The sequence below is a fragment of the Pempheris klunzingeri genome, chromosome 15 (assembly GCF_042242105.1).
Source record: "Pempheris klunzingeri isolate RE-2024b chromosome 15, fPemKlu1.hap1, whole genome shotgun sequence".
NCBI lineage: Eukaryota > Metazoa > Chordata > Actinopteri > Acropomatiformes > Pempheridae > Pempheris > Pempheris klunzingeri.
Genome location: NC_092026.1, coordinates 6,652,606 through 6,666,185, shown reverse-complemented (window position 1 = coordinate 6,666,185; position 13,580 = coordinate 6,652,606). Strand labels below are relative to the sequence as shown.

The following is a 13,580-nucleotide window of genomic DNA, read 5'->3' as shown; positions in this document are numbered from 1 at the left end:
ACGCTCAGATCTTAACCTTGAGGAAAAAGGTGATTTTGTTCAACTTTCAGCACGAGCATGAGTCTCTGTAGCAGCTCCAACCTGCTTGCTAATGAGCCTCACTTGTAGTGACACTGCCATAACTGCTGGATGCATCTGAATAAAGTTAAAATTTGTAGGGAAGAGAAATGTCTCCATTAGGAAAAACATTCCCACACTTACTCATGAGCCAAGTAAGAGACTGATAGAGACCATTTCCATCGTCCTGTGCTGAAGAATACATGTTTTCTGAATAACTCTTCAGGCCTAAAAGCTTGTCTACAGCGTCCATGTGTTTGCTTCGAACGTATATGTACATGTGAGTCAGAGCTGCCTGTGACATAATTAAACTCACAGTACGTTCAGAGTTTGAACAGACCTAAGTTTAGTGATAATGTGTGGGTGACTTTTGTTGGGATGTAAACCAATCCGTTCTCCTTTTAGCCCTGGCATTTCACAAATGTCTGCCGACTAAGCCGAAACGACCACTCCGCAGGGGATTTATGATAACGCAGTAACCCCTGAACCCCCTGGTCACATGACTTCATTAGGAGGGGAAAGTGTGATGTCACATGGTAGAAATAGTGTGTGTCGTTTTACTATGACTGAGTCTGAGAGAGTCGACTTAACACCTGAGCAGAGACCATATGGTTGCAGGCAAGGTTACTTATCTAATAAGCTCGGTCCCTGAGCTGCCCTCTGTTGTTTGTTTACTACACTATATGTATGTGCCTCTGTGAGTGTGTGTGTGTGTGTGTGTGTGTGCCTCTGTGAGTGTGTGAGTGTTTGTGTTCCTGCATGTCTTTTCATGTGTCTGTGTTCTCAGTATGTGTGGCCATGTGCTCAGGTTTGAGCCAGAGAAAAGCAGGTCAAAACACTGCAGGGTGTGAGAATCATCAGAATAGCTACTGCTAATTAAACATGCCAGGTCTTCGAGTAAAACAAAAGGATCCGTGTTCAATAAATGTGAGTGCTGACTGAAGTGCTCTTTGTTTTCAGATTAGTCCATTTCTGCAGCATTTAGATGGCCAGAGCAACTACTAACCCTTCAGATCCACTAATGGGACATCAAATATGTATTAGTCTCAGCCAATGAACACTGATGACAAAGTAAACATCAACAAACCAAAAACTTTTAGAAAATTGATATTTTGTACAGATATTCATGGTCCCCAGAGGATGAACCCTCATGACTTTGGAGACTCTCTGACTTTTCCTCTAGCGCCAATGCTGTAGCTGTAGTCTCTTCATCTGGATCATCAGTTATTATAAATGCAGACTTGGTGTGATATTAATGAAATAAATTGTCATATTAAAAGTTAATGTGAAAATGTTTTCAGTGAAGAGAACACAGGAGAAAATACATCACAGTGGATCTTGAATAAAATAAACAGCTGATTATTATAATATTCTGATTTATGCAATTAGGGCAATCATTTCAGCTATAAAAGCTGTTTTTATATCATGTCCCATATTATGCAAAATGCACTTTTTAATGTCTTTTCAACATAAATATGCCCCCAGTGTCCCCAGAAAACACCGTCCCGTCTCTTTTTCTCCTGCTCCATCTTTCACTAAATGCGTGAAAACGCTCCGTTAAGATTTGGCTCCCCTTATGATGTCATAAAGGGATGTGTTGATCATGTGACCTCGTCCAACCTCCTGAACCCACCTCCACTGTGCATCGTTGTTTTTTCCTCACTAACGCCAACTCGTGTTTTTTCAACATGAAACCCTTTAGACTTGTTCTAGAAGGACTTCCAAATACACGTAACCTAAAAATATACAGAATATGAGACCTTGGTTGGGTGTGCATGTGTGTTTATGTCTTCATGTGAACCACTTGATGAATTACAATATATTGGTCTAAATATGTATCTATTTATACGTCTAAAAACGCATAAATAGTGTTTGTTTCATAACGGTCAATAATGCAAGACTGTGACAGACAGGAAACACATGGGACACAACAGGGTTATAGATAATTTCGTGGATGTTTGTTCTACTTTTGAAGAGAACAAACAACATTTGAAGCGATTCATTGGATGCTGCAGTGTTTTGTTTTTCCCTTTAATCCCACCATCCCTCTGCGTATATTTATCACGACTGTCAAACACAGGACTGTCTTCAGCTGTCAGATTACACCCAGAAAGAAAAAGAGGAAACAAAGGCAGGAGGGAGAAAGACAGAGTGTGTATAGGTTTACGCGTGTTCCAGTTTAATTGGTTTTGGGCAAACAGGGGATTTCACATAAAGGTTGAAATATTGTGAAAGCTGAGACACGGAGAACTATCTAGAGATTAGTTTTGTGATTGGGAATATTTTCTTCCAACTTTCATTTTTGACAATTGTCAGTTATTACTGCAATGTGACTGCCTTGGCAGGAACAACTGCAACAGTGTAGATGGTGTGTTGTTTTTCGACAGGTGGATGGTTTAGCAGCACAGTTCCCCTTTCTGGTCTTGTTTGCAGAGAGAAAATAATTACAGCAGAATAAAAATGATATAATCACTTCAGAGGATTGATGCATGCCCGCACACACTCACACACACTCGTCATTGATGTTTGTCATGGATTTGATGTTCTGGACTGCACAGCACTGTTGCTCATTATAACAGAGAGGAAAATAACAAAGCCAGTATTGAGTGGGAGCAAAATCAAGCGACGAACAAAGTATCACAAAGACATCAAAGAAGGAATGTAAAAATATTGCATCTCACTCAATATGTATTTTCTCTGTGACACAATTGATTCAGCCAGCTGAAGTACGATAGGAACGGGGAGAGCAGCTGGATCTCGATGCCAGACAAGTGTGCAAGAGGGTGAAACAGTCAACAGCACATTTGAAACCAAGCAGAAAGTTTACAACTGTGTCTCACAAGGGATTCAGATTGAGACGTTTGTTCTCTGCTAGTCTGCAATAGATAGATAGATAGATAGATAGACTTGGAAGGTCATTGTATCATAATGGGCAAGTGCTGATTTTTAGCAAAAACCTAACTTAACATATTTAATCATTTTCAATTAGTTAATCCACCCATGCATTTTATGCCACTCATCCGGATTCCGGTCTCATTCATCTAATTAATTATATCATTAGACATGTTATATACAGCTGGAAAGCACTGAAAATAATTTCATATAACAATGAATCATTCTGGTTTTCCACAATGCTTTGCTACTTTATGAAACAGGAGTTAAATTGCATTCTTTGTGTTAATAAAGAAGTGAAACCTGCAGTAGAGCTCTTTCACCAATAAGTGTTCAGGTGTAGGACAGGGCAGGTATAATATGCTGTATGCAGCTCAGTGAATATTCATTGATTAATTGCCTCTATGTTTTATGGATTAGCTGCGCGTGCTTTAATCACTTTGAGTAACTTGTGCTGCATTGAGTGGAACTGATACAGACCAGAGCTATCAGTGTCATTGTATTTGCCAGTCAGGCCCCCTGCTGTGCCTGGTGCACCTCACTGAGGCCTCAGTGTTGGTGAAGTTCAAAGTGAAAACATGGCACACAACCACATACACACACACACACACACACACACACACACGGATGAAATGACCTTTTGGGCTCATCTCCCTTCTAATCCACCTAGCATCGTCTACCTCCTGACCATACATCAACCCAGACAGCTCCTGTCTGAACACAGGGGCATTTAGAGTGTGTGTGTGTGTGTGTGTGTGTGTGTGTGTGTGTGTGTGTGTGTGTATTGGAGTATTAGTCAACAATACTCATTCCAAATTTAGAATTATTTTTAGCATAATGGGAAAAAATACAGGACATGATGTTTGCTGAAGAAGTCATTTGAGAACTAGAAGAGCTTCTTTCCCCCTTAATAAACAAGCAGTGCATTGTTTTTATTTTTTATTTTTTGTCTTGTGAGGTTTTATCTTAGCTTGTTTTAGCTTTTGTTTGTTGAGTTGTTGTTCCTCTGTGGCTGTCAGACGTTGTTCTTGATGCACTCTGCGTCCTCCACTGATGTTCGGTTTCAATGCGGTTTTTGGTTGACTTTGATGCAGTCAGAGAACTGAGGCTGAAGTTTGAGTCACTCCGCACTAACTAACTTTCAGTGTCAGTGGCGCCTCACTTTGCTGTGCTTCTCAGGAAAGATGCAGACTCACGTCAGCTCAGAGAAATCATAGAGATCTGTGAAGTATTTTGGGGATCACCTGGTTAAAGGGGAATCAGTACAGTACGAGGCTGTGTGAGTCAGAAAGCTTCTCTCGTTTCATGAAACATCATCCCCTGTATGAGGAGACAGTCATCAGCAGAGGGGTGATGCTTCCCCAAAGAATGATGAAGCGTGTGTGTGTATGTGACTGTGTATGTGTGTGTGTTAGGTTGGTTAGGTGTGTGTGTGAGCCTCTGGCTAGACGCAAGCTGTCTGGAGTATATGAGAGGATTGAGACTGACAGTGTGGTTATGTTACCTGTTACATCCTCAGCTCAGCAGCCCATCTACTCTGTGCACACAAATGCAATGAGTGTATGTGAAAGTGTGTGTTTGTGTGGCCTGTGCCCAGGTTTATTAAAAAACTACACACTTTGCACTCACACTTTAAGTTTACAAGTATAAGACAAAGGTCACTTTGCTTTTAGCAGTAAATACGGGCCTTGGTATCCATCTGGTTTAGAAAATATGAAATTTCATCATATAAAGTCATTTGGTGATACATTTAGTTTAATGTACATGATAATATTATCTAATGTATTAATGTAATAGATTTTCTGCCAATAATACAATGAAATGTTTAAGAAACACTTGAAACAAGTCTGTTTCTCTCCACAATTCACTACATTTCAGAAAATAATTTTGAAACAGAGGAAAATATTCAGGGAACAAGTGAAACCATCTCACCCCAAAGTGCAAGTCTAGAAGGCTAAATGTGAGACCAGATAACTTCATTTCTATAAATCATTGTTTGAACACTAGCTCTACCATTGGGCTGTCCAATGAAACATTACTGCAGCAGTCAAGTCAAAGGTTTGTGTTTTTGGCTCTAATCATCTAAAGGTCAAACCAGGCAGCTTGTCAGTCTCAATCAGTTCACACTCGCTGCCTCAGTGACTCAGATCTCTTGGAGGAAGAGGATACAGCTACAGTAGGATTGCATGGCACCGAGCGCCGTCATGAGTATCGTCTCTCTTTACAAACTCAACACAACCTTCACATTGTCCTTAACATTCCACTGAACTGATGCCAGCTTGATAAATGTCCCATTTTCTTTGTGAAAGTTGGTGGTTTACGGTCACATTGCCGTCTGCCCCCTGGTGTCGCTGTAATGGTGGCCGTGATGTTGACTTTGTGGATGTTGACCAAGGGTTCGCATTGTGTTCATTCTTTCTGCTCCAATTTTTCATTCATGTTTTATCTTTTTGTTCCCACTCCAGGCACAGTACGCCTCGTCACTGTAGGGATCCTCCACCTAGGGCTTCTTCCATTTTTTTCTGCCTAATTATGTTGTTATGACAATTTTCCTGTGTTATCATCAAGGGTCTAAGTTAGGGTGTCTGTTGTTTTTGTTTTTCCACTTGCTAGAATATAATGTGGGAATCCTGTTTGATTAGACGAGACAGACATAAACTGATTGAAACTTGACTTTCAGACTTAGAAAAGAACCTTTCGTGTTGATTTGGACTATTATATTTTTCTTGTCTATGTTGATATTAGATGAATCTAATCTGGATTAATATGGTCAGAATTTTTATTGATATCATTACTCTGTGCTCGTACCACAGTAGCTGAATAGATGTACCACAGTAGTCCTCCCTCCTGACCGTTTGCATTCCCCTTCTCTCCGCCTCATCAGAGCTGAGAGCTGCTAAGCTGTCCTACACTCTTGACTTGGGCTTAAAATGGAGTGACTAAGCACAGATTTAATATTGGACTTATAGCTACTTAGCAAAGAAAAGTACAAACCGTCAGCTTTCCTGTGAAACGTAAAAATGTGTCAGATTTGCACCTCAGTTTGTTTGCAACAATGAAATGTACAAGCTTTCTCTAATAACATGCTGACTGCTCGACTGCTCCTACATCATGGATGCTAAATTGTGTCTGCGTGAGAGGTTTTTAGTGTGTGTCTGTGTGTGTGTGTGTGTGTGTGTGTTGGCCAGAGAAAGCGAAAAAGCCATACAAAGCTCAGGAAGAGGGATAGTAGGGTTGTGGAGAGCCACGCTCTGCTGGCCAAATATAAAGGCTTATAAAGGCTTCCAGTCAACATGGATGACCTATTTATGGTCAGACACACTGCCACATAAACACACAAATACACATCAGACAATGACCACAGCCTTCTTCTTCCTCCAGTTATTTGGAAAGCGTCTCTTTTTTGGCAACGCAGTGTTTTTAATCAGGGTATCCTGACTGTGGCAATCAGGTGAAACAACTGGTGTTTGAGACATCTGGTCATGGCCATCAGTGCAGGATGATGATGTATGTGTGATTGGACGGGGAAGTTGTTCCCCAACATCTGCTCATCAGGTCAGCTATCTAAAAGTTAGTTATTTTTAGCACCTGGGCTGATTTTCCTCTCATTCTTCTCCTCCTTTCTCCCTGGACAGCTGGCAGCTGGTGGCAGAATCGGCCTTCCTCACTGTCTGGACAGTTGTGGGATTTGCCACTGCTGTTACCTTAACATCTGGCAAGTGTTAATTTACAGTTTGTAGTGTGGATTTAGGGACAGGGTGTGATTTTATGTGTGTTGGCAGTCCAGGTGCAGGAACAAGCTTCAAGCTTGACCCTGTGCTCTTACATTTTGAAGCATAATATGGAAGTAGTCAGATCCACAGGACACGGACTGCTGATAAAACCAACTGATGCAACAATAGTATAGACACTATCCTCAGTGTTTGTTATGAGAGTGAGTAAAGCTGTGTATTTATCCACGTGCTCACTGGATGGTGTGCAGACTCCTGTGGGTCCATATATGTTTTTGATGAAGTGACTGTGTGTTTTAGACTTTAGACTTTAGACTTTAGACTTCTTTATTTTATCCCCCATAGGGGGAAATTTTCTTGTTACAGCAGCAACAATATAAACAGGGACAGTGAAAGAAACAAAGCAATAGAAAAGACAAAAAATAGCAAATATAAATATAGATATGAATATAAATATAGATATAAATATATGGATTGTGATGAAATTAAATAAATATTTACACCATAGGATATTTACAGGAATGGAATGGCATGGATGGTAGGCAGTATATTAACATCAGCCAGTGATGCTGGTGTTAAAGAGTCTGATGGCTGATGGGAGAAATGACCTGCGGTAGCGTTCCTTCTTGCAGGATTTAAGGATCCCTGTCTGTCCTTGAGTCCAGCAGTGAGGACCTTGTGTTCCTCAACGATGTCAGCTCACTGATTCATGCTGCGACTCTGCCACTGACCCGTAGGACAACTCTCGGGGGGGGTGTGGAGACAGGTTGCATCCATCACTCTGCCTAAGAGCTGGGCAGATGTGCACTGACACACAAACACTATGCACCTTCAGAATATAACAAGACATAGTGTTTATGCTGGCAGCTTGAACACATGTTGGTTCAAGTTAAACGCTAATGTCAGCATGCTACCATGCTGATTAAAGATGAAAGGTCAGGGGATAAAAGTTTTCTATAAAACATCCTTAGTGGACCATGACTGTGTGTATCACATTTCATGGTAATCCATTTGATGTTGATATACTTCACTCTGAATATCTCAATGAAACAACAAGAATTTCAGCCTCATCGTGGTGCTTCAGGAGTGAGTAGGACATCTGGAAACCATGAATGTCTCCACGACTTTGTGCAAATTCAGTAGATGTTGAGGTATTTCACTGAATAAGGGAAGAGTTTGACCTGCTAATGGCACTAGACGAAAAGTCAGAGAATCACCAAAGTCAGTTGGATTCATCCTCTGGGGACCACGAATGTCTGTACAAAATTGAATGGCAATCTTTTCAATTGTTGAGATATTTCAGTCTGGACCGACCAGGTGATGTTACCACCCCTAGAGCCACACCAGTAGTCGGTGCCACAAAAACCTCACCGGTTCAGGGACGCAGGCGCTAATTCTGTTTAAATTTGTCTTATAAATAACTCATTATTTAAGAACATCTGTATACTCATGTTTGTTTTTCTTTACTCTCCTGGGCTCTATTCCATGGAGACGCTGAGGTTTGCTGCTCTGTTGTTGTGGTCATGGTGAGATGTTGCTGGTTGACAGTGCGAGGCTGAGTTGCTGCTGAGAACTGGGTCAGTTTGTGCAGCAGTCGGCACAGCAGCATCTCTGTGCCTGCGTTTTGTCTCCCAGCAAAAGGAAAAAATTGTGCCAGATTTCAACCAGATCCTCCAGATACGGGATCTGTAAACAGAGTGTTTTCCAGGCCTGTCAAAATTTGTGGGACTTATCCACCCTGAGGCTTAGTAGATGAGACACAATCTCTGGGGGTTTTACTGCACTTTGTGTATGTGTGATCATGTGTGAAAATATGTGTGTTGTGCATGTGTGCAAAGAATTTATGTCTGCCATCATTTAAATTTAGCTTAAATCCTATTTCATCCTGTTTGATCCCATTGATGCCAACGCATTGAAACAGTCAGATTTGATTAGGCTTTTAAGAGGCTGTTTTCTAAATCCAACTTGCTAGAAAGAGACTTGAGGCAAAGCCCACAGCAAAAGAGAGAGACTGGCAACTTTCTGAACACTGCCCATTAAGCACAAACCAGCCCATATATTATTGATCTTGTTGGCTCTGCCTCCACTGCCAGCATCAGAGTGCATTTTAACATGATACTCCCTGGTGATGATGATATATTCTCTCTCATTTCCACTTCATCTAAAAAACAAACAACCAAGCATATCGTCAGCAAGAGTATAACATCTGGGGTTTTCTGGTGAGCATTTTAGAGCAAGAAACTTTCCTGTTCCACGCTTTCAAGTTTAGCACCACTTTCCTCAAGTATAAAAGTGTTTATACCACTTCCTGCTAACTAGATGGACACTGAGTTATGTTCCAGATCTAATGCCAGGAGCTCTTTGACTGTCTCCAAGTTGAAAACAGTGTGTGGGAGAGATGACAGGTTGCCTGAAGGAATGTTAAAGCAAGAGTGATTCATCTCGTCATTGTGCAAGGAGGACCATAACAATTTTTTAATTCATACCCAGCCAAATGCCACGTCCTACGCACACATGCATCAACACATACCTGATCAAACACGTAATATGACTTGAGCACACAGTGACTCAAACACCTATTTCACATTTCATAAGCGCGGCGTGAGTGGCTTCCAGGCATAACGTGATTGTTGAGGAGCACAGTCTGTGTTTATGCGTGGTGATAATAAATTCATTGTGTTTGTCAAAATGGAGCAGACGGTCTCAGTGCTGCAAGGAGAGCTGAGGAGATGTAACATGCGTGAATTCAGCTGAAGCAGGAGGAGCTCCCTCACATGGTTCCCAGTGTCCCAGTTCTCTGACTGAAACCATAGATGAATTAGTGAAAAGACAAATTATCTTAAATATCTTACACGCATCCGTGTTCCTGTAATCGGGTCTCGTCGGATGTATTTTAATGCCGTGTCATGATATGTCTAAAATCTCCACAGCTTTCTGTACAATATTACTTAAACTGCAGGAAGCATGGATAATTTACAACTATGTGGATGTAATTTTTATGAGCCTTGGAGATGATAGATGATAGGCTCCGTCTTTCTTTTCCACATCCTTTCTCTAGTGCCATGTCTTTATTCACTCTAATCATATTTTTTTCTATTTCCCCACTCTCTCTGTCCTGTTCCTGTCTTCCCTCTGTGTTGTCTTGCAGGTGTGTGGTGCACTGACCCTGCCTGCGAAAGGCGAGGAGTCAGAGGACCAGGGCCATGATTGGCTCTCCTGGCCCTGGTGGGCGTGCCTTAGTGCCATGGCCAGGGATGTGGCGATGGGTCCTGGCTGCTTCTCTGGTTACCATGATAACCTTGACGTTGCCAGGAAGTAGCCAGGCCTGTCCGCCACGGTGCGAGTGTTCGGCTCAGCTGAGGTCAGTGTCGTGCCAGCGGCGGCGGCTCACCAACATACCAGAGGGGATCCCCACTGAGACACAACTTCTGGACCTCAGCAAGAACCGGCTTCGCTGGGTGCAAGCAGGTGACCTGGCACCGTACCCACGTCTGGAGGAAGTGGACCTCAGTGAGAACCTCATCGCCACATTAGAGCCCAACGCCTTCGCCACCCTCCAGAATCTTAAAGTGCTGAAGTTACGGGGTAACCAGCTGAAGTTAGTGCCCATGGGAGCCTTTGCCAAGCTGGGCAATCTGACCAGCCTGGACCTGAGTGAGAACAAGATGGTGATTTTATTGGACTACACCTTCCAGGACCTGAGGAGCCTGAAACACTTGGAGGTGGGAGACAACGACCTGGTTTATATATCACACAAGGTAAGCTCTCCAGCATCTTGTCTGTATCGTGACTGTGTTACTAATAAAATCTGGATATAGAACAGTTACTTTACTTTCAAAAAAAAAAAAACTCCCTGGGTATTAGATCTCAGAGGATCACACTTTTCAGAGTGATAGTAGTGGAATATATTCTGTGGTTTTAAATAGACAGTAGTGCCAAGCAGCTACTTGCCGTAGCGCCTGTACCCATGCCTGGTTTGGCTCAGAAATATTTCGTTCAACACTGGGAAATAGGCTTATTTACTTTCTTGCCAAGAGTTAGATGAAAGGATTGATGCCACTCGCATGGCCGTGTACTTAATGTGAAGCTACAGCCAGTGGCCAGTTAGCTTAGCTTAGCACAAAGACCGGAAACAAGGAGAAATAGCTAGCCCAGCTCTCTCTGAAGGCAACAAAATCTGTGTGTCTGCGCTAAGCTCCCTAACCAGCTGCTGGCTATAGAAAGACAAAGGTGTTTAACATATGGTTTTTTAAGCTCTTTATCTTCCTGTTTTTCCAGGCTTTCTCAGGGCTGCTGGGGCTAGAAGATCTCACAATAGAGCGCTGCAATCTGACATCCATCTCTGGCCAGACGCTGTCTTACCTCCGCAGCCTGGTCACCCTTCACCTCCGTCACCTTAGCATCATTGCCCTGGAGGACCAGAACTTCCGCAAGCTCTCCAACCTGCGGGGTCTGGAAATCGACCACTGGCCATACCTCGAGTACATCTCCCCTCTTAGTTTCCAGGGCCTGGACCTCCACTGGCTCTCCATCACCAACACCAACATCACCTCTGTCCCCTCTGCTTCCTTCAAGAACCTGGTGCACCTCACCCACCTCAACCTGTCCTACAATCCCATCACCACACTAGAGCCCTGGGCCTTCAAAGACCTGCTGAGGCTGAAGGAGCTCATCATGGTAAGCACAGGGTTGATGACGGTGGAGCCCCATGCCCTCGGAGGCCTCAGACAGATCCGGGTCCTCAACTTCACCTCCAACGACTTGCAGACTCTGGAAGAGGGCTCCTTCCACTCTGTCAACAGTCTGGAGACCCTCAGAGTGGACGGGAACCCCCTGATGTGTGACTGCCGTCTGTTGTGGATCCTGCAAAGACGCAAGACCCTCAACTTTGACGGCAGAGTGCCGGTGTGTGCGGGGCCGGTGGAGGTGCAAGGGGTCAGCCTCAACACCTTCACCGATTCTGCACTCTTCGATCACTTTACATGCCAGAAACCTAAGATACGCAACCGTAAGATGCAGCAGGTAATGTGGATGATTTAGGTTTAATTCTTTGCAAAAAATGAATAAATACTCATGGTTTGATTACTGAGGTTATGATAAATGCTGGTACAACCACCAAAAATATACCATAATATTATTACATACTCTGCTTTGTTTCACTGACTCTCCTGCACTCTTTTCCTCCACCTCCCGCAGGTGATCGCTCGTGAAGGCCAGCCAGTGAGTTTTCTGTGTCGAGCTGAAGGAGAACCTGCACCTGCTATAGTCTGGATTTCCCCACAGCGCAGACGGATCACAGCGAAGAGTTCAGGGCGTATTACTGTTCTGCCCAGTGGCACCCTGGAGATCCGCTACGCCCAGCTCACAGACAGTGGAACATACATCTGCATCGCCAGCAACGCCGGAGGCAATGACACCTACTTCGCAACACTCACAGTGCGTGGCCAGCCACTGGACGCTGCCTCGGCCTTCTTTCTCAACCGCTCGCTATACAGCGGCGACTTCTTCAACGACACAAATCTAAACAGCACACGTGTTTTCCTCAAGTTTACCTTGGACCTGACCACCATCTTGGTCTCCACAGCAATGGGTTGCATCACCTTCCTGGGGGTGGTCCTCTTCTGTTTCCTGCTGTTGTTCGTGTGGAGCCGGGGACGCGGCCAACGCAAGAACAACTTCACAGTGGAGTACTCATTCCGGAAATCTGAACCCGTCACTGGGGGCTCCTCAGGAGGGACCAGGAAGTTTAATATGAAGATGATATGAAACAACGCAGCCAGGGGTCCCTCGGGGGAGGCATGAGCACGTCCCAAAAACGTGTTTGACACACGCAAACACACACAGCCACTAACTCGCTAAGAAGTCTGAAAGCACAATATAGGTTCCTGTCTATGGCTCTGTTCTAAATTGAGTGTCCACATCAAAACTGGAGCCATGACTCAATTTGGTTTGATTTGTGAATGAAAACAAAACGACCCTCAGTGGCTCTCAGTGGTTTTATTCAGCTTGTGGTGAAAGGCATGTTTAAAGGATACTATAAGGAAATACATTATTGATAGATTGGAAAGAGCTACTTGTCATCCATGCTTGATAAGAATGATAGACTTAAGATTTATAGGAGATAAGTTTTGGAAATTGGCATGATTACTGATCTGTGGAAAACTGGTAGTTCTGTTTCTTTTACATTACATTAATGCAAAAATATTTCCCTTTTCATTTAAATTCCCCTTTACTGTATTCTGTGCAGTCAGGGGTTTTAAATGAAATGTAATGCAGGGAGACCTGGCTACCATCCATTTATAGAGTTTGTAGCTATGCTCTTCTAAAGTCTGCCTTGTTAAGATTCATGCATGTAGGAATGCAGTTGAGAGTTAAGTTGTACGTTCGTACCACTGAATAAAACAAAGTGTTTTGAAAGACAGCTTGAACATGTTTTTCTATAGAAGATATAAAAGCCACCTTTATCTATTCTGACCACGGCTGAACAGTGAGGAGGGTTCTGTAGGGTCAAACACTTCATTATCATTATCATAAGTCATTGATTTTAATGAGCTAAAGCTAAATACATGTAAAATACGGTCTTGTAATAGCATATCCACATCTGATGAGAAGTAATGGATCTGGATCATTCACTTAAATGAAAAATAGACAAAAGAAACATGATTTGGCCTTTTCTTCTTCGTGAGATTTTGCGACAACGTAAGCTGTGTGAGTTTGGGACGAGCACACTGGCCGAGAGCTGCTGTGGCTGCCCGTGGCCCGGAGGGTTTGGTTAGGAAGTCAAGCCCACCGGTCACGGGCCGCCACAGTAACCATAGCAACCAACACAAGAGAGAGCATGGGAGACTGGGCCGGTGGCCACGGGAGGGTTGCGGGGTAGAAGGGGAGGGAGAGAAGTCA

At 43.3% G+C, this 13,580-nt stretch overlaps 1 protein-coding gene across 1 annotated transcript; it reads left to right on the top strand.

Annotated features, from left to right (window-relative positions):
- Positions 1-9,883: 9,883 nt before the first annotated feature.
- LOC139214537 (leucine-rich repeat and immunoglobulin-like domain-containing nogo receptor-interacting protein 3) lies at positions 9,884-13,007 on the top strand. The gene is made up of 3 exons (XM_070845414.1): positions 9,884-10,438; positions 10,959-11,702; positions 11,877-13,007. The coding sequence occupies exons 1-3, from the start codon at positions 9,884-9,886 to the stop codon at positions 12,444-12,446; spliced, it is 1,869 nt and encodes a 622-aa protein (XP_070701515.1). The 3' UTR covers positions 12,447-13,007.
- The last annotated feature ends 573 nt before the right edge of the window (positions 13,008-13,580 follow it).